The sequence below is a fragment of the Enoplosus armatus genome, chromosome 16, assembly GCF_043641665.1.
Source record: "Enoplosus armatus isolate fEnoArm2 chromosome 16, fEnoArm2.hap1, whole genome shotgun sequence".
NCBI lineage: Eukaryota > Metazoa > Chordata > Actinopteri > Centrarchiformes > Enoplosidae > Enoplosus > Enoplosus armatus.
In genome coordinates this window covers 13,485,976-13,513,307 of record NC_092195.1, presented here as the reverse complement: position 1 = coordinate 13,513,307, position 27,332 = coordinate 13,485,976, and the positions used below count along the sequence as shown (strand labels likewise).

The 27,332-nt window shown below is 41.6% G+C and overlaps 1 protein-coding gene across 1 annotated transcript; it reads right to left on the bottom strand.

Moving 5' to 3' along the window:
* Nucleotides 1–1,138: 1,138 nt before the first annotated feature.
* LOC139298803 (solute carrier family 45 member 4) lies at nt 1,139–27,322 on the bottom strand. The gene is made up of 14 exons (XM_070921572.1): nt 26,957–27,322; nt 9,352–9,540; nt 5,982–6,161; nt 5,595–5,785; nt 5,304–5,490; nt 4,439–4,894; nt 3,669–3,940; nt 3,421–3,582; nt 2,946–3,045; nt 2,779–2,859; nt 2,556–2,686; nt 2,105–2,173; nt 1,869–2,020; nt 1,139–1,594 (listed from the first exon to the last, which is right to left on the bottom strand). The coding sequence occupies exons 1-14, from the start codon at nt 27,264–27,266 to the stop codon at nt 1,414–1,416; spliced, it is 2,661 nt and encodes an 886-aa protein (XP_070777673.1). The 5' UTR covers nt 27,267–27,322; the 3' UTR covers nt 1,139–1,413.
* Nucleotides 27,323–27,332: the final 10 nt, after the last annotated feature.

Sequence of the window (27,332 nt, the reverse complement as noted above, 5' to 3'; positions counted from 1 at the left end):
CCTGCTGGTGTCCTAAGGCGAACAAATCTAACACCCACAAAGTCGCTTTCACGCTTTTCTGACTGAAAGCTATTTAACACACAATGGCTCAGCTAATGTGCAGTTAGTGACAAACATTGTGCTGACAGCATTTTCTAAAAAAATAAAAATTAAGCAAGAAAGCAGAGAGAAAGAGAACAACGGCATATCTCTCCTCTGCTGTTTGGTTTGTCTCTTCTCTGCTCCTGTAACATGCAGCATGTAGGTTAGTCTGATTATTCAAAACAAACAGAAGCATCATTCTGGGCCCTCGATAAATGATGAAAATAATATTTGGGATTTTAATGCCCTATATACTGCACATATTGCATCTATGCTCTTTCTTTCCTGGAATTTCACTCAATACAAATCTGTATTTTTGACTCTCAATATACGGCAACTTTTGTCAACTTTGCCCTGAAGTGAACGTTATATTAAAGACTTTAACACTCCTGCCATGTGGAGGAGAGAGAAAAAAACACACGCAATCAATTTGGGGACTCAAGATCAACCATTTTACCCCAAGGAACCAGGCTTCGGGCTCTTAGTTTCTGAAATGCCACTTCCAAAAAGTCTCTAGAGTCTTAAAGCTACTGTCGCAGAGTGCTGTAAAAGTCCTGCGAAGCCGAATGTGTTGTTGGGTTTATTTTGGTGAACACGATGCCTCCGCTGGAGACGCCAAGTCAGCAGACACATGCGCACTCTCTCGTCCATCAGCTTCTGCCACGCGGAGCAAAGATTCGAACAAGCAGATTCCACAGCGAGGAAGAACAATTTTCAGCATTCTTGAATGATTGCAGCTTCGAGGACTAATGTTCATCAACAGCGTTCATTATTTCAGGTGTTCATTCGATTGTGACCCCCAGAAGAAGAGGTGTGTGTGCGTGTGAGAGTTCATGTGTATGTATGTGCGTGAGTCCCCTGAAGTTTCCTGTCCAGGCGGCTGCTCAGTAGCACCTCCTAGAGGCCCTGAGAGACAGAGACAACCTCTCCTTAAAAACCGTGACCAATGAATTACTCACTTCTGGACAATCCTGATGGATCACTCAAATGTCCGTGAGGGCTAACTGGAAGGAATTTCGGTGACAGCTGAAACAGCACTGGGGCCAGAACGATTTTTTGTAGGCTGAGTTGGTCTGGTGTAACACTGGTCCCACGGCAGATTGAGTTGTTTTCTTCAGCAAGTCAAAACACACCGAATCAGAAAAGGCCAGTCAAAGCAAGAACAGACACAAAGCGTGGACCGAAATCACGCCAACCGCCCTCCTCTCTCTCCTATGTGTCTGTAAACTGACGAAGTCGGCAACACATCCCAAAGTCTTTCCATCAGCGACCATTTTAAAAGTGAATTTAGTTGTTTTCTGCAGCAAAGTGTCCGTTGACGTAGCCAGCCAATCACAGAGCAGACTCATTCTCGGTGTGACAGGAAGTGGTGGTGCTGGTGGCCTTGCCCTTCTTGTTGAGTTTCAGGAAGCTGGGTTTCTCTATCGCCACAGTAACAGCCACTTCGTTGCCGTTGGGATTTTCCAGCGTTGTCAAGGCCCGTTTCTCCGAAGCTTTGGCTGAGTCTCCGTCCCTGTCAATCGTAATTAAAATCACAAATGTTAGGAGGTATTTTGTAAAACAAAACAACTGAGCTTTAGAGATGCTGGTAGGTGGATTTTGTTACATTTGAAAAGCCAAGCTAGCTGTTTCCCCCCGTTTCCAGTCTTTATGGGTCAGCTAAGCTAACCAGCTGATGGATGTAGCTTCATATTTATCATACAGACACGAAGCAAATAAGTGTATTTCCTAAAATGTGGAACTATTCCTTTGATGATAGCAAATGACTTAAGAGGTGGTTTTCTCACCGGTTGTGAGCCGGGTAAATGACCAGGAAGCAGGCGGTGAAGAATCCAAGGAGGGAGCCCCCAGAGGCCACCATGGGAATGACACGGACGCTGCCAACAGCTTCCACTACAGCACCCAGAGCTGAGGCCACCAAGATCTGACTGATGTACACCTGCAGTGTGATAACAACACAGTCCTTTTAGGATACTAACATACAGACTATCCCACAAATATTTCAGACAATATGAACACTCACCTGGCACGATAAGATGGCACAGTCGATGCCAAAGCCTCTCCGGGAGTTACCAGGACTGTGCTGGATGTACTGCAGGAGGCAGAGAAAGTTACAGTTAATGAATGCCACCGAAAGCTACATCCTGAAAAAGAGATGTTGCAGGAATCATTTCACATTGATCACATTCTCTTAAGCGTGGCTCATCTTGATGCATTTTTTTTAATTGACATCTCTGACTTGAAAAGCTGCCAAATTAATGTAGATTAAAAAGTTGCAAAAGTTCATCGTTAGCTTAATGGAAATTTAAAAAAAAGAAACAATATAATCAATAAGTAAAGAGAATAAAGGTAAAAATGTGTTGAAGATCAACTCTTAAAGGAAAATGTGCCAAAAGGCTAATTTCCTCTGAGCAGGTTACTGTTACATATTAAAACAAAACAAACAAGGATTTTCCAGTTGAATGTGTCTGTACCTCTTTCATTTCGTGATACTGTCCCAGCAGAGCATAAGGACAGTAGGAGATACTCATGGAAATGATGCCCATGCTGCTGATCATCACCATGGCAACGTACACATTAGGGAAGATCGCCATGACAGCAGTTCCTATGGGGGGGGGGGGGGGGGATTCCAGAGTTACCTATCGGCAGCTCACATTTGTTTTGCTTTCTATTCTATTACTGCACCGTGGTTCATACCTATGGAGAATCCAAGCGTTCCCAGGATGTAGATGACCTTAATGCTCAGGTCAAAGTTGTCAAGGTACTTCTGAAGGATAGCTGGAAAAGGTAGATTAGTTGATTGGTTAGTCATGTGTGTATGCATGTGACAATGTGCATTCCTATGATGTGAGCAGGTGTGTTACCTGAGCATGTAGCAGCAGTCATAGCATATATAACCAGCCCCCAACATCCCATCTGAACTCCTCTGTGATAATCATCCAACAAAGTAGAGTTAGCAGGAGCCTGAGAGAGAGAGAGAGAGAAAACAGGCTTAGTTTTAGCAAAAGAGACTGCTGCAAAAGTGCAAACCTGCAAGCAAACATTTAATGGTTTTTAATAAATACTCAAACCAATCATTTTGGATTTTACTGGGTTTTGATTTATTTGTTTATGTTCTCAATTTTGGAGTGGTTTTCTATTACTTTAATAATACAGATTATGTAATGCACCATGTTTTGAGATCAAATAATAATTAATCTCAGTGTATTTTGCATGTTTCTGAAATTTCAGATTTCCATATTGGTTTAGACAATGCCATTAAAGTAATTGCACTTAAGGGAGTGTAGGGAAATATATCTATATATCTGTTTGCGTGTTTTCAGCTGCTGATTCTCGTACGGTAGGATCTCCATGGTAGATGACTTGTCCCATGAAGTCAGTGAAGAAGACGGCCTCAGCAATGATGGAGAACCAGGTGAGCAGGTGGCAGGCGCACAGTCGCAGCAGCTCTGGGGGCATCTTCAGCATGGAGAGCCACAGCAGCCGCACGGTGGTCTCGACCTAAAGAGAAGAGACGTAATCAGACGACATCCTACCAAAAAAGAGAAAGGAAAGAAACCTTGAAAATTCGTCCCGGCACTCCTCACCTCTCCCTCTTCGCTCTCTGTATCTCCGCTGGAGGAGGTGGTGTTTCCGCTGCGGTGTCTGTTTCTCTGTCTGTTCCTCCTCCTGTGTCTGGCCTCCACTTCGTACAGGTCGTTCATGCTGCGAGACGGTTTGATGAGAAAAGCGGCGTTGGCCCGGCGGTAGCGGTAGCGGTGGCTCCCCACTCGACCGTAGTAGGAGAAGGTGCACGACGGCTGGCGGTAGAAGATGTGACGGTGACGTGACTGCCGCATGGGGGCTCCAGTACTGGCAGCTGGAATTAGAGACGGATTAACATTAAGAGACTGTTTATTATTCTTATCCAGATTATGGTACAGATTATGTCCAACAATTGTCAGATGGATCCAGCCCTTCAACTTCTTAAAATTGCTCCTCTCAGAAAAGGTGAACAGGATATGGCTGGCTGGTATGACAGCAGCCAAGAAGCTTATTGCTCAACATTGGATATCACCACAAACTTTGACACTGAAACAGCAGCTCAGTTGTCTACTAAACGGCAAGTTTCATGATCAGGATAAATACAGCTACTTCTACCCCTGTTCGTGGGAAGATAAAATAATGGCTGTAAAAGACTTTTCTTTTTAATTACTCATAAATCACAGTTTTATGTGTTTTTTTTTTTTTGTATTTTTTTTTTTCAAAATTTCAAGTGGCTCACATTAAAAAACATTAAATATGTCTTAATAAATGATTTCTTTCAGTTTCTAAATTTTTTTTTATAGTAAGTAAAATATGATGTGAAAATACCGACCTTTGACCATTCCAGCGCGATGTGCCTGTCCTTTAGAGCTCAGCCTGTTCGTGTTAACTCCATCAGCATCAGTTACACTGGCTAACAGCCGTCCGTTCAGTGTCCGCTGCTCATTGAGCTGGTTGTTCAACAACGCCTCCTGACCGTCGTCATTTTCCATTTCCTGTAAGAAAGCTGAGAGGCGGGAAATCTTAGGGCCGTGTGTTTGGTGGTTGTTGGCTTGGAGGCGGAGCAGGTCCTGACTTCCTGCGCTGCTGCTCCGCCTGATGTTGCCGAATCGGGGGGGCGGAGTGCTGCGACCGGGGTTGAAGAAGGAACCGCTCGCAGGAGGCGAACCGTGATAGGGTGAGAGGCGGTCAGCGAAGATGGACGGCTCCAAGTGGCACAGGAACAATGCATCATGGTCCATGTGGTCGAGAGTGGCGTCTGCCATGGCGAGAACGCTGTCACTTTTACCTGAAGACAGACAAGGAGAGGGCCGATTACATTTAGATGTGACAAATTCAGAGAAAATTATAAACAAGTAGATTGGGCGAAAGAGGGGAAAAGATGAGTTAGAGTGATCTGTCATGAAAAAAGATGTAATGCCACAAATACTGACTCTTTTCGGGAAGGCACAGACACAAGATATGTTTTTGTTTGATAAGGAAATTAATTAATCAAAACGGCCTCCAGCTACCTCTTGTAAGTGGCAGCTGTGATCTCTAAATAACAAGGAAAAGGAGCTTCATTGCTCTTCATCTCTTTAAGCTGTGGAGGAACAGGACCACCAGATATTCCCATCCAGAAAATTCCAAATATCTTTGGATTTGAAGGGAAAAACATGCAATTTAGATACAGCTGAGGCAAGAGTCTGAGAACCTACTTCTCACAAGCTCCACCTCTAGGAAGTCCATGTCCATATCCCCACACTCTGACTGGTCTTCTCCATAGGGGTCATAGAGGTCGTAGCTGTCTATTGTTTCATTCTCTCCAATCAATTCCAGCTTGGGAGCAAGAAGTCCTGTCCTGCCATTGGCCGATGGTTGCGTGTTGGTGCGATCCGGACTCTCCTGGTGTGAGGATAGTGAGAGTAGTGAGTTTTGTGACGTCATAGAAAAAAACAAAGTCTTTGGGTTTTTATAACTAAAATTGAATTTCACAGTTGTACCTGTACCTGGACCAGCCTGTCATGTTGGGGCGAGTACTGCTGCTCCTCGATACTGAAGAGATGCAACACCACAGAGACAGAGAAGAGGATGGCAGCGAAGAAGAACAGGATCTGCTCCTGAGACTTGAAGGCTGCTCCAAGGAAGGTGTGTGTCCAGTCTAAACCTCCGAGAGCGTAGCCGACCGCACCACCAAGACCTGCACACGTGGACAAATGGACAAGTTTACAACACAAGCAGAAGGACTGTGTCTGATCTCATTTTCCCTCATAGTGCTAGTTTCGTTTTGCAATTCGGGGCACTGACAGTAAGTATATTTCTGTACATTAAACCTTCCATTTCCATATCAAAATCCTGTGAAAGTTATATCCGTGTGTGTCAGACGTCAGTGGTACCTGCTGAGGCAGCGTGGATGTTGAGCGCCATGTCTTGTTCCTCCGTGTCCGCCACGTCCAGCAGGTACGCTCTGATTGGTCCCTCCGTTGCGTCCGCACAAAAGTCCAACACCACCACCCCCAGCACAGTGAGAACAATTCCTATTGGTTGTTTCCCCTTCTCGTCGCCCATGGACAGACCTAATGGAGAAAGACATGAACAGTCAAAGAGTTATAAATTATAGACTGTGAATGATGGTAAAAAAAAAGGCCAGTAAATATCAACAATAAATACATCGATTATACAAATTAACATTAAAATGGAAATCACTCTACAGCCACACATAAACATCTGGAGTAGTTATGCTGATATAACCCTGCTCAGAGCTGCACATGTGATCAATGACTGATTACTGTGTTACAAAGACATACAAACAAATGGGTCACTGCACATTTACCACAATGCTTTGCATGATGTGTGTGACCTCGTGTGTCTCATTACATTTGTGACCCGTTTGTGTCTGAGGGCCTGAGTGAGAGATTGTATGAATGTATGAAAACAACACAGAGTGACGTGGAGAAGCTTTAGTAACCTGTATGTAAATGTGTGTGTGTGTGTGTGTGTGTGTGTGTGTGAAAGAGAGAGAGAGAGAGAGAGAGAGAGAGAGAGAGAGAGAGAGAGAGAGAGAGAGAGAGAGAGAGAGAGAGATCACAGGCAGTGTGACGCAGCATGACTTTACAAACTGAAATACATTAATGTCGGGGAAACAAACGTTCATAGAAAGTACAGCAGAGTGTGTGTGTGTGTGTGTGTGTGTGTGTGTGTGTGTGTGTGTGTGTGTGCATGTGGGACAATGGAGCAGCACTACTCACTAGCCAGGCAGACAGACAGGAAGTGAATTGTGATTGGTGGAAAGGGGGAAGCAAACAGGAAGCATTTTCCTGTGAACTGCCTGCTTTTGTGTTCCCATGTCAACACACACACACACACACACACACACACACTCATGTAGATTACAACAGTTTTCCCATGTCACCCTGAGTTGTTCACACACATTCATACGAATACACAACCATGGAAACGTACACTTATTCTCTCTCGTATTCTCTCATTTCTCTCACACAGATAAAGGTCACTGGTCCTTTCCCATGTCAACGCCGCCACTGGCAAGGTGCTCTCTCACACACACACGCACGCACGCACGCACGCACGCACGCACGCACGCACGCACGCACGCACACACACACACACACACACACACACACACACACACACACACACACACACACACACACACACACACACACACACACACACACACACACACACACACACACACACACACACACACACACACACACACACACACAAACACACACCCCCTGGTGCCCTAAAACGACCTGAGTGCCAACCTCTCTGCAGAAGAATGGAGGTAGAATAGAATAGAACTGAATAGAATCTGCTGACAGAAAACAGTTCACACAGCTCTAACTCTTGTTATTTATAACTCCTTTGACAATTAATTTCACTTTGTTCTATTTAGAGACATTTAAAAGGCCCGGTCGGCTATTGTTGTAGTACATTTTTCACCCATTTGGTCCATATTTGAACATGGAACATGTACTTTCTATTATATCATGTGGGCAACAGACGGAACACAGTACAGATGCACCAAGCTGGGATTTCAAGCACGATAACAATAACCTCTTGTTGTTGTTGTGAGCAATATCAAGACGGTAACCAACAACTTTTTCGATTAACCAGTATAATTAACAAAGATGAAGTGCTAACAGGCAGTGATGCAGTTGCCTGCCTGTGACTTTATCATACTTGCCATGTTTATTCATAATAATAAGATGTAAGTATCATCTAAAATTTAATTCAAGCAATTCAAGATACTATATCAGCCACTGATATTATCGTACATCCCTACAATTCAGACCACGTGGACTCTATTAAACATATGATTTGATAATTTTTTGTAAGACTTCCTTTTGCATGATTTGATACACAGTCAGAGGCAAAACGCAGTTGCAATTTTTGCCAACTATTGCACACAATGTTGTTGTTCTGGATTCTGAATCAAAACCCTTCGTATTTCAGATTTGTGTTGTACTTTCTGTTTAGTCTTTAAAGGGGAACTCCACTTATTATACACATCAAAGTCTGGAGAGTACTACTGCATACAAATGGTCAATAGTAGAGTTCATGTGCGTACAAGAAGGTGACGATTACACAAACTTTACACTGCTGTCGTCTTTTTGTGTGTGTGTGTATGTTTACACATGTATAGGAAGACACATCACAACCGGAACTACGCTGATTTAGTTAGCTCAGAGATCAATATCTGTGTGTGGCATGACTGACAGCTGATCAATGTATTTGATTGGATTGGATGAATATGTCCTTGGAATGACATTTGGATGATGTAATAATCTGAGGGTAACATCGGTCTCTGAACAAGGACGCGACTCTCAGCGGGTAAAGCTTTCGGCAAATGAAGCTGCTCTGATTGTAGGAAGGAAGCCGTCCTGTTCTATTAGTTCCTCTGTGGCACAAGTGCATGCTGGGTAAAAACCACACGCTCACACTGTCAGAGTTTGGGGTTCAATTCCCGCTGAGGCCGTGATAGTCTCAGGTGTTTTAGATAACAGATGGCAGATGGCACAAAGGAAACTTTATACTGTATTTTTGGGACATCATGTAAAACAACAGCATGGGAGGAAACACAGAGGTGACATCTTTCATAGTGTCAGATCATAAATCTGTATTTAGTTTTAAGCTGCAGATTCCCGACTTTGATTGTTTGTTTTGCTGCTATTTTATGTAAACAAACTGTTTATTCAGTTAATAAGCTGCATGTAACTCTGACTGATTCATGTTCTGCAGGACGCCAGAAGTGTATCATGTTTTATGTTGTGGGCCTTTCGATCCTGCACGTTTGGCTTGATGTTACGTATATACACCTACTTTACCAATGTGGTATGACACATTACTGTCACTTTTTATTTTTGTTTTTATTGTCCAACGTATTGCAAGAAAGGAGTGGTCGCTCCTCAGCACGTGTTTCGAGGTTTGTATTTGTGTTCATGCTGGGACAGCGGTATAAGATATTTGTGTATTTAATTTGATTATACGTGTATGTTTGCTCTCCTGTCATGTTCTGTTGTGTTTCAAAATAAGGTGTAAATTACAAAAAAATAATAAAATAAAGTAAAAAGTACAACATCAAAAGTACATTTTCCCCAGCATAGCATTAGGTTACTTGACTAACAAGTTAGTGACGACTGATTGACGATTGAAGTGTAAAGGCAGGATTTCTCCCTCCCTCCCTGACACACATACTTACATTGAAACACAGAATATAAACACTAAATAACACACACTCACCTATCAGCGATCCATTCAGAAACAGTGCCACTCCTATCAGCGTTCCTATACAGAGAGCCAGGATGAACGGCCTCCTCCTGCCCCATCGCAGAGTGCAGCGGTCGCTGGCCGAGCCGATCAGAGGAGTGAACATGAGGCCGAGGACCGGACTGAGGAACCACGTCAGACTGTAGTACTGCTCTGGAAGACCTGCACACGCACAGACAGACAGACGGACAGATATGAGTTATAGACAGAGATGTTGACAACGGGCTGCTAGGATTTTCAGCCACATTGAGACACTTGCCAGAAGATTTATCAACAACTGAGGTTTGACCATGAAGTTTTCCTGTCATCCACCAGGGGGTGCAAGTAACATCCTAATCGTATGAGTGAGAGACATCATTATTATTTGATTGGTTTTAATTAAACTGGACATTTTTCAATTTGAATCAGCCTTTGAGACAAACATATATATATACATATATATATATATATATATACACAATAAAAAAATCAATAATTGATATAATGGTGATTTTGAAGGATGACACGTTTATAGAATATAAATAATATCCTGCTGTTATGATGCTAATTGGTACTTAACTTATAATATGAGAAAACAACAACATTTTCAGTTACATATGACAACAATGTAGTTGCAGTCACAGGTGAAGTATACATCAACGTAAATTTGACCGCTGTGTTTGTGTTCAATTACCTAAGAGTTCACATTTTAAATACCATCTGTTAAAACCCACACAAACGGTGAGAGATTTATCCTGGATTATCACACAAAGGCCTGCAAACATCAACTCCTGTGTGCTGATTAATGCAGAGAAAATGACCCGGAGACTCAGTGATCGTGTTTCTTTTGTGAGAAACAGACTCAACAGAAACATCACCAACAGATTATTGTCTAACAGGAGCTCAGAAATTGATATTTGTGCAGCTTCTTTTGAAAAGTACAACAGCTTTAAGGTCTTGTTAGCATTTTCTTGTAATTTCTGATGACTTGTATTTATATAGACTCATTAAACTCCTGAAAATGAACCTGAAAAGCAGGAGCTCATTAAAAGTAACTGAAAGTGATGCTGGCTAATAGAAAATAAACAGATGAAGAAAAGATAGTCTCTTATTCTCTCCTCATGCTAAACCTTTGCTGCCTTTGTTGAGTATTTTAGATTTAAAAGAAAATCGATTTCCTGGATTAAATGGATGGGACTTGAAGTTATCCTGGACTGTTCTGTACATGTGCACATATTTTTCCTTCCTTTCCTTAACTTTCCACCGCCGGAAAGCAGGTGAGGATTACAAACACAAGCGCTGCACGACAGGGTCTCAAATTAGGATGGGTCAGTGGAAATAACTTTAGTATCTTTAGCTGAACAGACACACACAGGATGCAGCAACATAATGGAAACACATACTGTACACAGCTCAGTACATATGCTGTCAAGAGCTCTGAACAATATCAGACAACACCTTGTCTACTGATCACACAAACCTGTCACCAACTAAACCAGTTCTTAATTAACTCATAAAAGTTGCCGTTAGGGTACGAGGCGCACCCTTTAAACACGCACTTTGTCCTTTAGACGTTAGTTCACACATTTTTAAGACAGAAATTGACATATTTGTGTTTTCTTTTCTATTATCATCGTACAACATGTGCATACCATGAGTGTTTATGAGGTTCACAAGTATTATAGGATACCCCATTATGCATTAGCTTAGAAAGACCATGTTTTTGCAGTAAATTAGTAAAAATAAAAATAAAAACGTATTTCTGAGTCAGAATAAGGCCTGATGAGAAGGATGGGGATTGAAAAGCAAGTTTATATATTAGATGAGATTATCAGAGATGATAACTGATGAATTACTACAAAAGAGGACACATTTCTGACACCATTTACCTTTAAATAATCTAATATTATTGCCATTCAAGTGCTCTAATTATAAAATCTGATAAGCTTCAGAAATCAACCACTTTTAATTTTTAAGTTTGATCCCTAAAATGCTTTAAAATCAGAACATTGTGAAATACTTACTGACACAATGCCCCAACATCAGCAAGTTTGCCTAATTTGAACGACAACGGCAAGTGTCGTCAGCCAATCAGGGCCCAGTATCGTGGTTGTAGCTGTATGGACTTACACCTGTTCTTTCAACACAGCAAGCGTGTGAGCAAAAATCTGAATCATACTCGTCTTCATCAGAGCTGTGGGTCAAATCTACAGCACACAACATGTCACTGTTTTAAAACTAAGTGTTTGCTTCTTCTTTGCTTGTGCAAAGTTTCTGTGTTTGTTTTACCTCTAAACTGTTTTCTCTGATTGAAATCTCACACGCTCCTTGTGTTGATTCAGTCCTTACTTCTCGAGGGCAGGTGTCCTGCAGGGTTTCGTTCGGTGAACCTCGTCTGCATGTAGCTGATAGCAGCTGTGGCTTAAGCAAAAGACCTGGAGGACTTGGTGCTTCATTCCAAACTATAATTTCTAAAAACACATCATGTGGAGGGAAACTACTATATTAGCAGCAACTACTGACTTTCACAATTAGTTTCAGTTCTTCCAATTTCCATGATTGCCTCACATTTGTCACATGGGATCAAATTAGGTACAAGTCTTCACTCAGCTCATTAAGCTTTTAACTAAGCTAGTTTTATATGTGAAACACCATAAAGACCATTATAATTATCCTGTCCTAAAGAACATTTTAAAACACACACTATGAAGTTGATCACTCATAGTAAGATATTTGTTCTTGTAACCGCTAAAGAAAATAATGTCCTTGGCATTTCTATTGTTTGTTACCAAGAGCCTAATCTGTTTTAAGTGTTCACACTTTAATAAAATCAGTCATCACATAATGAAATCAGTTATCCACAGAGTCGTCCTGTGCCCGTGCATTTTCAATAACAAAATCAGAATATGCCCTTGGACACAGAACCATGATTTCACTGAGCTGCTGAGAGGAAGAAGAGGATGATGAAGAGGAGGCAGAGGCAGACAGTCTTTTCGCTAAGTGAAGTCAGCTGAATCGCAAATAATCAAATCAGAACTTAATCATCGGCTCACTGTCAAACTGTCGCTTAATGCAGCTCACTAAGAAAGAAGACAAATACATTAAGTGCAATTTGGCCGCCACACTATCCGTCCCTTATAGAGAGAGGAGAGAGAGACAGACACTGAAAGTATCTACTGATGGAGTCTGTCCCAGTCTTGATAATGTCTCGGCCTGCAGTTTGAAGGTACGCCAGCATGAGTTGGCTCAATTAATGATCAACATCTCTGCCAAAGTTTAGGAAATACACCTTCGAACTTCACAAACTGAATTTCGACTGCGTCTGAAACACCACACCTTTCCAACGTCAGAACGTACTGGGTCTGCATCTGATTATTTCATAATAACTTTCTGATTTTATTTCATTTAAAGGGAACAAAGCACAATACATTCATTGCACTAGATATAGCTAAAGGCCAATTTGGGCAGGCGCCACCAGGTGGAAGCAGTAAAACTTTCTGACTCTACTGTAGCTACAAGGAATTCAGATCAATTTTATATTTAAAAGCATTTGTTTTATTAAACCTGAAGCACTGGAAGGATGAAGGTACATTTCTTTCTCTGTTTGATCAGAGCTGCTACTGATCCCAGAACCAGAAATCATTCAGAAAAACCGGCTCAGAAGCTGCACACAGACATGTATAAAAAGGTATTTGTGTGTTTTGTAAGAAGCAAAAGTAGCTTCCCAACTTCCCAAAAGTATCCCTTTAAGTGACTTCAGGTAAAAGCCATAATCCCCTCTTACTTTTCATTAAATCTGCATTCATCTCAAAGGAAGAGAGACAGTAGAGATGTGGAATTGCTGCAGATCAATATGAGGAAGATGATATTTCATTGCTCCGATGGAAAGATGGCACCCAATTTGATTGAGAGGACGTTAGGCTCTTATGAATTTAAAATGCACTTTCCTATTTCTCAAACAGACTTCTTTAAAACAACAATAACTGAGTGCCATGGTATCCAATTAGCAGGAGGTTGTCTAAAATGCCCCCACCTCCTGCACAGATCCATTAACAGACCTGCACATAGACTGAGGCAGCACATCCAGTATAAGAATTTGACTGGCTGAGAGAACAGGAGACATAAAGCTCATTTGTTTGGTAAATTCAAATCTTGCATGACTCAACACTCAGTGTCCTTGAGTGTGACTGTTGATGGAGCTGTTGTCAGCATCTGAGATTTTCAAGTTTGGTGAGGAGTTGTTTGTTTGCAAAATGCTGCTGTCATGTGAAAAACCTCCCTGCTGCAATCATGGTCATTTTCATGTTCTCACTGCTTCACTGTTGATGAATCACATGTTTCTCGATGGCAGGAATTATGGTCTGCAGACCTCTCACAGTCTGTGACACAGAGCCAGGGAGTCAACTAAATTATTTCTGGGTGTTTTCCTTTCTGTCTAGATGATCTGGTTCAAACACACGAAGCAGACTACGTTAGACAAAAAACGCTGTTGGTGTGGCTGAATGTAACATTGACAAGCAGCAGCATTTCACACAGTATTTTAACTGAAATGTCCACACGAACATCTATACAAACACTCCTTAAAACTCCAGTGGATTAACTCAAAAACCAAAAGCTTAAAAACACAGTTGGTTTTCCATGTCCATGACGTTTTTTAGATTCATTAATAAGTCTTGCAGGAACCGCAGCCCTCCTCAAATATCCTCGAATTCATTAGACAGCATTTATACAAGCATGCCACGAGCCAATCAGCTCCTTTGAGTGGTTAATTGGCTTATTGGCTTGTTTACTTTGTCTGCTATTTGTCTTTCTGGCTTCTGATTATGTGCATCAATTAATATGTGAGTATTCCTTATAGTTGTGTCTTCAGTGTAAATGTAGGATGAGTGAGTGTCCAGTGTTTTAATATGTGTAACTTGCTAGACTAGTTGACAATATGTGACTCAGCAGACAGTGCAGAGCAGAAGGTTAATTGAACCGCTTTTCTGAAACATGGTTTTCATTATAAGTGGGCATTAACATATATTTTCTGTACTGCTGTTTATTCTTTAGTGTAGTACTGCTACAAGTAAAAGAGACGACTTATATCTAGATAGATATTACATCTGCTGTTGAATTGACACCCAGTGAACAACATTTTATAGGACTTTCAGTGTAACTAATTAATTGTGTATTGTGTGTTATATTATAGTTCATTATTGAGATACTTCTGTTATTCTCTCTTATTCTAGAAACCACACACACACACCAAGTGTAAACCCGTACGGCCTTCGAAGCATCTCCAATTGTATTCTGACCGAACTCCACAACCAGCGATATTTATTAAGAGATCCCAAATACTGATCTTTAAACTATATTTGGGCTTTTGAGTGGCACTCCCTTTAGAGCGTCACTTCAAACCTTACAGGTCACGTTCCTGTCGACTGTCGACCTTCTTTGTTTCTCATGAGCAGGCCATAAACAGGGCTTGACCCCCTGTCGCCGTGGTGACCAGGTCTTGGGAACCCTGTCTCCACGGAGACTCCATCACCTTCACTTCCTGGCTCCTAATATGGCCATGTCATTCACACAGGGCTTCCTGTTTTGGGTTTGCTCAAACTAAGGACAGCTTTTGTTTCTCTCTGTTTGTCTCACATTTATTTTTTTCCTTTCTGTCTTACTCTCTCTCTTTCACACACACACACACACACACACACACACAAAGATATACATATACATAACACATCCGGAAATATAAGACACTAGCATGCACACATACATACGTACATACAAAAAGCACATACACGTACACACAGCGATAAAACGGGAGACAAAGCAGCAGATAGGAATCTGTCTGTCTGTAGGTTTGTCAACATCAAAACAGGAAAACAGTTCCCTCCCACACACACACACACACACACACACACAAACGATACAGAAAACACAGTCAACACCTAGTAAATAAAGACATGTCTCTGTTCCCACACACACAGACAGACATACAGACTCACCTACCAAAATAAAACACACACACACAGCTGAGTTCCCACACACTCCTTGTACTGTAGGTACAAACACACACATACACGGGGAACAATACTGAGAGAATAGAAACGCAGGAAGTATTTCAGAGGGAGAGAAAAAAGAAATGAGTGGAGTCAGAGAGAGAAGGAGTGTGAGAAAGGATTAAGATGAAAGAAATTCAACAAGGGGAGGACGGCCAGGGAGAGGAGGACAGAGAGGGGAGAAGGATGGAGAGACGGACAGAAAAAGTTCATGTTCGAGCCGGCAGACGGCTGTGAGTGCCGTTCATTGATCGTGGGAAAGAAAAAAGTACAATCTCCTCCATCTATCATCAAAGCGCTCATTTTACTATGTACATTTCCTCTACACACACACAAAACATGGAGCTCGATGTGTGACTGTTGGAGAACAGACTGCCCATTCACCAACACTTTGTGAGTGTTTCTCCTGTTTGTCGAGCCTGCACTCAGAAATACACTGACAGTAAAACTTAGTGGTTCCAATTGTTTTCCAACCATTCAATTTTGGATTAGACACAGTTTAGTTTGAACTGGGGGGAGTTTAAGCAAAATATCTTGTGTGAAAATGTGAAAAATCACTCATTCAACAACGTTACTTTTTTTTTTTACTGTATATACCTGGAGACTTTCATTTCTAAAATTCATTCAATATGAATACTACGAGTCCTCCTTCCTAAGCTGCAACAGTCCTTTCCTTGTTTTCATACTTGTACGATATGTTTTGAAATTGTTTTTTGAAATTAAAAGATTAAATGAAAAGGTATGGTGGCTTATTGGAATTGATATAGTTTTAATTAATTATGTTGTCTGTGCAGGATTGATTATTAAGTGTGCAGCCACATCAGATTTCCATCTGTTTTGACGGACAAGAAGTCAGAACAGGTTGAACTTTTTTATTGGACTGATGGACAACCACGTCTAGCTAGTGAGGCATACTCAAAGGTGGAGGAGACTATGATTAATCCAAAGCTTTATATAGCTTATTCCTCTGTGCCATAGAGCTCCATTGTTGTCCTAAAAATATTAAAAACACATCTATGAGTCACACTGTTGCACTGGGTGACCTGTACATTTATTACCTTGAACATGAGGACTTTATTTTCCGGCTGCCATTAATACTCACTTTTGCACAGAATGTGAATTAATCCACCGCTGAAAATTGTTCCCTGCAAATGTAATTTTCTCCCGTTTGAGAAACGTTTGCTAAAAAACTACAGGGTTCAGCTTTAGTGTCAGCTGTTTTTAAAGGTTTGCGCCGTCAGTATGAACAAATGGGACGAGTGCCAAAGAGAGTGTGGACAGACAGATTGACGCATTGTTGGTTTTAGTCTTTGCATGGGATTTGTTGCCAATAAGAAAAATATACAATATAGACAATCGTATATTCTTTAATTTTCTTTTTGATATTTTCTCCTTACTGTACTGCTTCGTCCAACATGTTGACATCTCAACCCACTGTGGCCTTTTAAAAGCTGTAATCATGTGCCAAAAGAGATTTTCTCTAACCTCCATTCCTCCCTCAGAGCTTCCTTCACATCTCATGACCATATCAATGTTGTGTCTCTAGCCAGTAAACAAAACCCACCATCACTCTATCCTCACGTCAACACCTCTCCATCCCTCTCTCCGACCATCACTCCTCCTCTCTCACACACAATGAACTGAAAGTGAGCAATCTCCTCTTTGACAAGCAAGTCCAATATCTCCTTCCAGCCCCTATAATCCGAAATCAAACAATCTGACTTTTTCTTAAAGAACCAACAAACATCAACCTCTTTCTCTCCTTCTTTCTTTCCCCTCACCTCTCCTCTCTTTCTTTCGCTCTCTGTTCCCATCACTCCCCATTCCCATTCTCCTAGAAACACAAAACAATCCTTTCATATCCTGCGCTGGCGTGAGAAAACTGCAAGAAAAATGACAAGCGTCCCCGAAAAGAGCCAGAGAAATGGTGTGAAAGTGAGAGTAGGGCAGAGGTCGTGAAAGGGAGAAAGTGGGCAGGAAGGGAGGAGGGTGAGAGCGAGAGAGCACGAGGAAAGGAAAGGAAAGGAAAGGAGGAAGCAGGTGTTTTTGAATAAACAAAACGTGAACTGAGTCAGGTGTAGCATTCAGAGAGGAGGAAACAAAGGAAAGAAATGCGACAGATGGACTTTGGGAGCAGATTTAAAATATTAACATCAATTTTTCATTATTGATAAGCGACAAGCTGAAGGCTGCAGGCCCACTTCTGTCTCTGCAGCAAACTAGATCGCTTTTTGTATCTTTCTCTACTTAAAAAAGGGATTTGAAATGTCTGCAAACATGTAGCTGTTGGCCCATTAAGAATCAATACCTCGATTAAGTTATTGATTTCAAATACTGCTGAAGGTTTTGTTTACATCAGCAATACTTGTGAACAAAGGAGGAGAAACCAAATAGACATATTTTGATTATATTAGCCCACAAATCCACCTTCAGAGGATATCTAATTCCAGCTTCCCATTTGTGAAGATTTGCTGTTTTTCTCTGTCTTGACAAATTGATCTCTGGGGTTTGGGCTGTTGGCCGGTCAATAATTGATAATGAACCCATACAGAGGGCTCTTCAGTTTTTATTTTTGTGCCTAAATTTAAAATCATTTTCTACATTTATTTCTGATGATCTGTGTAAAAAAAGAAGCTGTGGTTCAAAGTTGTAAAACAATAAAACATTAGTTCAAGTTCACAGAGGGCGCAGACATTTTACAGGCACTGTAAATGTTGGGCTAACAGCTTTCTACCTAACACAGAACATCCAGCAGATATTTGTGAAACCTAGTGACCCAAACACTGCTGAGACGATAGCAAATAAAATGGGCACCAGCTTGAGCTACCTGCTAGCTTCAACTTCAGCCAGCGTTTCTGCTCTAAAGGAGTGTCGAGTGGAAGGAGAAAGAGGCAGAGAAAGAAAGAGAGAGAGAGGAGTGAGTCATTGTACTTCCCAGAAGCAAGAGATGGTGAAAACATTAATCACACAAGAGGCACACACACACACACAGAGTCAAACAAATGCAGACACAAGGTATAGAAGCTGCACAGCCAAGGTCATCATTAACAAAGTGCCAAGTGGAGTGAAATACTGATGTGCGTGGCTCAGCTGACGACAACAAACATCAATGCAGACCTGAAATACTGTAAGAGAATGTTTTTTACATTTTTACATACATTTGGAAATAAGAGCTGATCATTTGGTGTAATTGTTTTATATTTTATGATTTCCATAATCCCTTAATTGTACTGTAAAGCTCTTTTTGTTTTAGTGCTATATAAATAAAGTGTGTCAATGTCACTCTTTAGAGGACACGGAGGATGGGCTTCCCTTTGCGCACACACACACACACACACACACACACACACACACACACACACACACACACACACACACACACACACACACACACAGCTTTAGACTGAGTGGAAAATGGCTTTGGAGTCGTCCCTTCAGCTCATTTAACACAAAACAAGGCGGTTGTTAGCCACTAAATGTGTGTGTGAGTGTGTCTGTGCATAGGGGTAAAAAAAACAAAACACCAACCGTCCTCTCTGCGTAAAAAGGTGGCATTAAAATTGTATAAAGCCTGCATGTATGCACACACACGCACACAGCTGCTTCCAGTCAGCAGTTATGTAACACCACTGCAGTAAACTGGCTGCCTCCTACTGAGAGAGAGACGCAGACAGAGGGAGAGACAGAAATCTAAAGTGTGAAATCTGGTGAATGCCGATTTACAAACGTCCAAATGTACTTATTCAGTTCTGTTTCAATGCCTCTACCATCTGGCCGTCACATTAACACACGACCACATGTAACCGACAGGAGGGAGGCGGGCCTCTGACTGCGGCTGACCTATCACACGCAGGAAAGCTTCAACGAGCACCACTGAACGCCCTTCCAAAGCAGCGATCAATAAAGCCAATCAGTCAGTAATCTTATGTAACCACAAACACAGTGGGTCTCGTTATAATGGTGCGTTCAGGTGTCAATTCAAAATGTTTGGTTATAATGGAAAACTGGCAGAAATGTACCAGATTAACGGTAAAAATATCCATCTCCATCATAATGTGTGTAAATGAGTGTAACAACATAAAGAGACGTTTTCATTGAGTCCACCCGGAACGAAAACATCAAAATATGATCTGGTCACATGATAATCTTCAAATAGTTGGAGTTGAAGAAGAGCGACTAAATGCAGTGTGAATCATGAGGGGACCAGAGGTTTCTGAGCAATTTTCTGATATTTTTCTGATGTTTTCTGAGTTTGGATTAATGGGATTCACATGTGGTTTGTTTTTCTGTCTAAGAGAACAAGTCTGCAATATTATGCTACTATTTACATCACTTCACAAAACGTATCTTTTTATAGCTAGCACACTGTTTTATTATTATTGTTATTATCTTATATTATTGTTGGGTATCTTATTATCTGATTTTATTTGCCTCTGTCCTGAAATGTTTCAATCCTGGTTCAACCATGTAAGGCACTTTGTAACATCATTTTGAAAAGCACTGTATAAATAAAGTTTATTATTATTGTATTACTGGACTACCTACCTTTTCCAAGGTTCATTGTAGCAACATAAACATAAGTACTAAAATTACTCCCACCGTCATCTGGATATATCACTGTACAAGATTAGTCTTTCAGCATCCATCCATCCTTTCAGCCGACGAGCGTCAGTGAGAGAGAGCAGATGTTTTTCTACTCCCCTTCTTAAATACACACACATAAAATAACCCTGAGGCCAGCCATTACTGCTTCTCTCACTGGCTGCTATTAGGCCTGTTGTGTGTGTTTATGTGTGTGTGTGTGTGTGTGTGTGTGTGTGTGTGAATGTCGTGCTGTTAGGTTTTATAGATTTTTCTAGTCAGTTTGACTGACTGGTGTACTACAGTCCTGTATTTTATCGAAAATAAAACAGATGTCAGGTAGAAGAATTACATTATTCATATACAGTGTATTTTTTTAATACGTACAATTTGGGTCCAATTCTGTGGCTCCTGAAGATTCTTCCTGCTCACAAATATATTATAAACATTTGGTAATTATATCAATACAAGATTTGTATATTTGATGTAAATACTCTTCTTCATTTGACAGTCTGAGGAGCAGGATGCGGTTATGATTTACCATTTCATAATATGTGTGTGTATGAGGAGTTATTTGATCCAGCAGTAGTGCCATTAGCCTTGTGTGGTGTGTGCTGAGATCAGTGTTGAGCTCCGAGGTTACCAGCTGTGATGTTTCTGGACAAGATACAGGTGAAGTGTTAATGCATTGCGGGTTCTGTGTTTACCTGTGACCCATTTCCATATCGGGGCATTCAGGAGGCAACGTGAATCTTAATTAAATAAAACATCTGCAATGGGAGCTCTATAGCCCAAATGGCCGACCTGCACCTGCACCTGCAGATGTTTACACAGCCAAACATCTGACTTATTACACACTACAAACTCCTCCTGGATGTTTGCAATGTGAAACAATTCATTTACAAGTCGATTTACAGATGTTTGATTACAATTTTGACTATTAACCATTTTAATTATTTGTTTCTGGCTTCACAATTGCTGAAATGACTATTAATGTTTATGTTTATTTGAATAAGGAACATAATTCCGCATAAAATATTCAACCAAATAATCTCACAGAACACATAAAATAAGACGTATAGACAAAAAAATGGTGTGTTTGCTGCTGGCTAACATGTACTTGTTGGAGTGGTGATTTCTTTAAGGAGCATTTGTTATCATATTCTGACATTTTAGGGACTAAACTCAGTTCCCTCTTCCCTAAGCAACAAGTTCTCCAAATTAAAGGACAAAACAGTGTTTTATCTCATGTACTCATTTTATTTTTTGTATTTATATGATGTTTTTATGTGTTTTGTATTTTCTACTGTGTTTCTGTGTCACTGCTGCTTAACCTAATTGTCCTTTGGGGACTAATAGACTGAATTATTAAACTACTGATTTATCAAAACAACAATATAAACGCATTATAATGAAAATAACTGTTAGTTGGAGCTCCACGTTTAAAGAATTTGCTTTCCCTGATGTTTCTTTGTCCCTCATCATCACCTGAGAGCTCAGTGGTGGTTTGTTTTTGATGACTTCACCTCCCTGGAGGGGGGAGGGGTGGGAGCAATGTGCTGACAAACAAATACACGCACATTCAGTTCTGCATTCCTCACATATCCGACACTAATAGCACACACATACCTAGCTTATCGCCTGTTGCACGGAAAAACATGCACCCACATGAGCGCACATAATACGGCTTTGTCTTGAAGACTAAAAGTGTTGCTGACTCTGCATTTACTTAACACCACAAACACACATGTAACCTGTACCACAGTTTTGATCATGGTAGGACCCTTTAAACGACCCCCTCTTTGTCCAAGGACCACAGATTGAACCACTGGCTTCAATCCGCACATGCTAGTGTTGCTGTTTGTCTTATCTTTCACACCAATAACCCCGCCCTGCAACGCTGGTGATGTCAGCAAATAACCCTCTCAAAAACCCCTTTGTGTCTCCATGTGCGTACAGTGATAACATTAATAAATGAACAGAGTTTCTGCAGCGATTATATAAAGAGCTATGAATAGGAAGGCTTTAAATAACTGACTAGACTGGTGTGTTTGTCTCTCTCTCTCTCTCTCTCTCTCTCTCTCTGCGGAGACACAAGCAGAAGTGTAAAAAGATAACGGAGGATTGCACATTGTGGTTAAAAGGCCTCGCAGGCTGGCAAGAATACAATTCACACTGTCAGCGGCTCCTATTTCTCACTTATTCTCCCTTAAATCTATTCCGATGTTTTTCTCTTTCCCACATACTGTCTTTCATCTGCCCCTTGATAATTCCTGATGTCTTGTAACTCCCTCAGACATGCAACATTTCATCCATCCACCCACCTACTCTGTCCTCCACCTACTACGTCCCATGAATGACTGGGTAGGATTAAGGTGATTAGTCACAGTATGACATCGAGCCTAGTCATTTATATAACTCAGTATTACTCTGCCTGCAAGGTCATCTGCTAGATTAGACAAGCACACATGATAGGATCACTCAGAGGATTTGGTTACCTGGCATGCTAGCATAAACAATGCAAGATCAAGCTGATTTGCTGTCCAATATATAGCAGGAAACACGCAGAATGCTGCAGAAATTAGCATGTAGCAACTGTGAAGTGACAAAGTTGATTGAGTCATTGATGTTAGATTACAATGAGACTTTAACATTAAAAAAAACACTAGATTAGGCAGCTCACGTTAGTAGGAGGCTACAGAACAAAATAAAAGTAGCTATAGCATTATGCAAATGACAAAACCTGATGGCATTTTGCATTATACTGAATTGAGCATATTAGGCTGATGTTTTGAAAGCCTCAGGTGGTGCCAGCAGAACGCCACTGGTCGAAAATCAAATAAAGTAAAGGTCAAGACAATAATACGCTGAGCTGAGGCTTTCGGCCAGAGAACCTGAATGAATAGAGGGACGTTTCCTGTTGGATTGTAGTAATCTACTTTAGTAAAGCCAAGGAGGCCTCCAAAGAAGGATAACAATATTGCAGAGCTGCCAGTCCCGGACCGTTTTGGGTACCACATTGGTGGCATAGCTACTGCTACGTGCACAGCTAGTTAGTCAAACAAGCAAGTAAACAGATTAAAACAAGACTAATGGTGAAAACCTTCACCTTCACCTTCCGGCTGTCCTGATACCCAACCAGACTTACACTATGTGGTTAGAAGCAAGGTTAGGTTTATTCTGAAGTTCTGTCTGCAGGTATTTGACTCCCATACAGGTCTTTTGTGTCCAATAACATCCCTAATCTGGGACTAGTGAATGTCCTAAACCTTTTTTTTTTTTTTACAGATAATTGAAACTGAACAATAAATTGCCAGTTTGTTTCTTTCCTTCCGATTTGTCCTCAGTGAGTGTTGTGATGCTTTAACAGCTGTCACTTTGAGCTCAGTTCTGAGAAAGCTTGTTGTTGTGTAATACACCACACATACACAACACGCCGTCATCACCTCCTCTCCGCCTCTTTGTTCCACTCTCTCTCCTTTTCAAAAAGCTCCTCTTTTCACTCCTTCCTTTCCTCCCATCTCTTAATCCCTTTCCCATCATTGACTCAATCTCTTCCTCCCACTTTTATAAGTCATTGTGTGATGCTCTTACGCAGGACAACTTTCAAAAAGCCCAGTAGTCAAAGAGGAGAGGCAGAGTAAATCAAAGCCACTGCACAAGGAGTAAAATCTTTTCAAAAATGCCCCTGAGCAGCCCGTGTGGTGGCTTAAACTGGGAACAGACCGTAAAGACCCTGAAAACATATTTTCTCAATCAGCTTGTTATTATGAGTGACTGGTTCCTACATGAAAACACTATTTTCCGCCAAAGTTAGTTGTTTCGGTTATTTTACCTGACAGATTTCTTTAGCCGTGTTTCCACAAACCTATGCACATTTTAAAGTGTCGCGTTGGTGTTGGTTTACTGGTGTATTACAGTCATGCATAAAGCGTAGCCTATACCTCTGATGAGACTGCACTTTGCAACAAGCCTAGTTTATTTGCTCCAAACCAGCTGATGAAAACGCACCTAATTCACTTGAAATTCTTTTGACAATTGAATGGAAACACAGCTTATATCGTGATTTGTCGTGAACAGTCTTTATGTATGTCCCTCTACCTTTAGGGAAAAGGCCTGTGTCCTAGTATGAGTGACTGCTGCCAGGAGCTCAGAGACAGAACAGAAAAGAGCTCTGCATGCTCTCCACACATGACCTTGTAAGGTAGAAGTGTCTCATGCTTTCTCTTGGTTGTATAAATATGGGCTCCTTAACCAAACTTTGTCTACTGCGCACACACACACACACACACACACACACACAGACAGACACATACACTCTTTCTTTCTCTGACCCCAGTGTTGTGGGGGTTATACATACAATGGTTTCACTCAGGGCGAGCCAACCAGCCAGCTTACCAGCTATCCAGCTAATTCCAGTAGCTACAGTCAGTCTCCAGCGTGAGCATTAAACCACATGGGGGGTGGGGGGTCGATATTTGTTATCCCAAAACTTTGACCTCTGCCCACAGGGTTGGAGTGGGGGGGGGTTCATCTCAGTATGCCTGTTTGTTTGTCTGTCAGAAGGCTAAAAACATAAATGACTGTGCACAAAACCAACCTTTGTGGAACAGTTGGTCGAGACTGGGTAAAGAGGGGGGGGGGGACCAGCGGGTGTGGCTTCACATTTGAAGACATATAACTTTTAAACGGAGTCACTGGACAAAATCCAACCCAGTGATCATGGAGTCATGAATCATGGATCAAGTCATTCCAAAGATGGTTGCTCAGGACAGGAAGTAAAATATGTCCAAAATGCCACAGGGAACAGACCTTAAGAATCCCTTAACCCTCCTGTAATTGGACTTACATTCACCAGGTGGCCAGAAACACGACCCCCATAAGCAACTGTTTTCTAACAAGTTTGACATGATATGATATGTCAATGTTCCACAGCCCACAGAGTTAAAAAAATGTGTTATTGCTGCTTTCCCACAGCAAATGTGGTGCTAATTGACTTGTTGGTGCTGTGATACGCATGCATAACAATACCAGCAATCAGCACAGTCACGTAAATGTGTGCATCTCTGAATACACAAAACATTAGTATAGAATTCAAACATGTTGCACTGGTTTGTCTTGACAGCTACATTGTGTTTGTGGAGGTGTGCGCTCCACTGAGTGCAATCTACTTTATATTAATTTGGGATGGAAGGCAATCCTCTCCACCTATGATCGGCATAAAAGGTCAGATTGAACATCAGTCAATTAGCCTGACATGAAAAGGCAGACATGACTGGATTAACTCTCCATATCAGTGATGGATCGCAGCTAGACACCGACGTCACCGCTCTGTCTGCTTTAGTTTTATTTACTTCAGTGGACTAATCTGCAGCAGTTGTGCCTCCCAGTGGTTCCAAAATCTACTAAGAGGGGCTCAGACACAACCTGATCTAATAAAAAATTAGGTTAGGGCAGCTAAATCAGGGCTAAAAGAGAACAAAAAACATGCAGAAACTCCCCTGGTCTGATACCACCACAGAAGACAACCTTGATATGGAGTTATTATTAGAAAGGTACAAATTGTTTTTATGAACCCACCATTATTTTTACATACTATGCGTTTAGAGCACAGCACTCCTCCTCTACCATCCTCTTAAAATAACAGAAAATTGGAAGCGAGTGTTTCAAAGCCTGGCTCCCTGTGGTGGCTCATCCTGGGTGAGCCGGCCAGGAGTCACGGTGGCCACAGAGCGACCTGCCACTCATGTTGCTTTGGTTATGTAAGCTAGGAGATCACACTACGCCACTGAGGGGGGAAGGAGAGATTTGGAGAGAAAAGGAAGCAAGGGGGGGGGGGGTTGCATGGGAAGTGACTTTGAATTATAAACAAGGTTACGGCTGTTTCAGCCTTTTATCTCCCTCTCTCTCCCTTTCTCTCACTCTCATGTTCCTCCCTTTCTTCCCTCCTTCCTCGCCTCCTTTTCACTCTTCACACCCTCTCCGTCTCCCCTGAGGGCTCCAGTGTACTCCGGTCAAAATTGGACTTGGCCAGTTCGCAAAGGCTGTCAAAGACGACGCTGGGTGCAAATGACAGCACACTCACTGCGCCTGTCCGTGTGTGTGTGTGTGTTCTGTGATTTAGAGGGAAAGCTAGCTAATCTCCTGGCAGATCCAGTGGAAGTCCATCTGAACAAGGTAAACAGGAGGTGGGATTCATCTATCTGCCAAGGCGTCTTCTTAAAAGCCAGAACAACGTCAGGACAAATAACAAGAGTCCGTGTTACCGCTCACAAACTATATCATGTTTACAGTCACTTTGTTTTCTAGATATTACTTCCTATTCCTATTAACAGGGATGCAAAGTTCATATCCTGAATAAGAATATACTTTGGTTTATTCTTCTCTTGTTTAAATAACAATAATTTGAATATGCTCTATTGTGCTATTCTACTGTTGGTCGGACAAAACAAAACATTTGAAAACGTCGACTTGGGCTCTTGACAGTGGTGACGCAGCTGTGTATTGCTGTGTCTTTGCAAATGTTCACGTCCAACAGCAAAATACTACAAAAATATTTACCTCTGAGGAGGATTTCAACAGTGAACAATAAAGAAACATTTTGAATAACTGAAATACTTTAATCTTGAAAGACCTAAAACAAGGCTGCTGCTGACATGCAAACAAGACATGCAGGAGAAATGTGCTAACCTGCTCATTTTGTTAGCTAGCTCCAACCTGTTTGCAGGGGTTTTCTTTTCTGTGTTTTATATTATTGTGAACTGAATATGTTGGGGTTTTGTTTCTGTTGGTCAGACAAATTTGGACCAAATGATTAATCAAAAAATAGTTGGCAAATTCAGCGATAATGAAATGAATTGTTAGTTGCAGCCCTAGTTTTTTTATATGTCATAAAAGTCTTTATTTTAAAGTAATACATCTAAAATAAAGAAATATATGCCGTGTATTTGTGTGTGTGTGGACACTTTACTCACCTATCTGCAGCAGTACGGGCGTCACCAGCGCCGTCTCCATGGCGTAGCAGAACTCCCGGCCGAACATCACGGCCCCGTGCATCACCCATCTCTTCAAGGAGATGCCCTCGACTGATCCCTCGCTCGCCAACTCCTCCCCTCCTCGACCTCCTGCTCCTCTGTTTCCTGATCCATCCGTCTCGCCTCCTGCTCCCCCTTTCTCCTCGTCCGTGCCTGATGCCGTGGAGTTTTTGGCGTTAACCCCACCCACCACAGATCCGACCTGCATAGCGTCAGCCTCTGTGTTCTGGGGAGGCATGGTGGAGGGCATGCACGCAACGAGAAAACAAGCACACCCCTTATAACACGCTGACAAATCTGAGAACAATTACCTGTA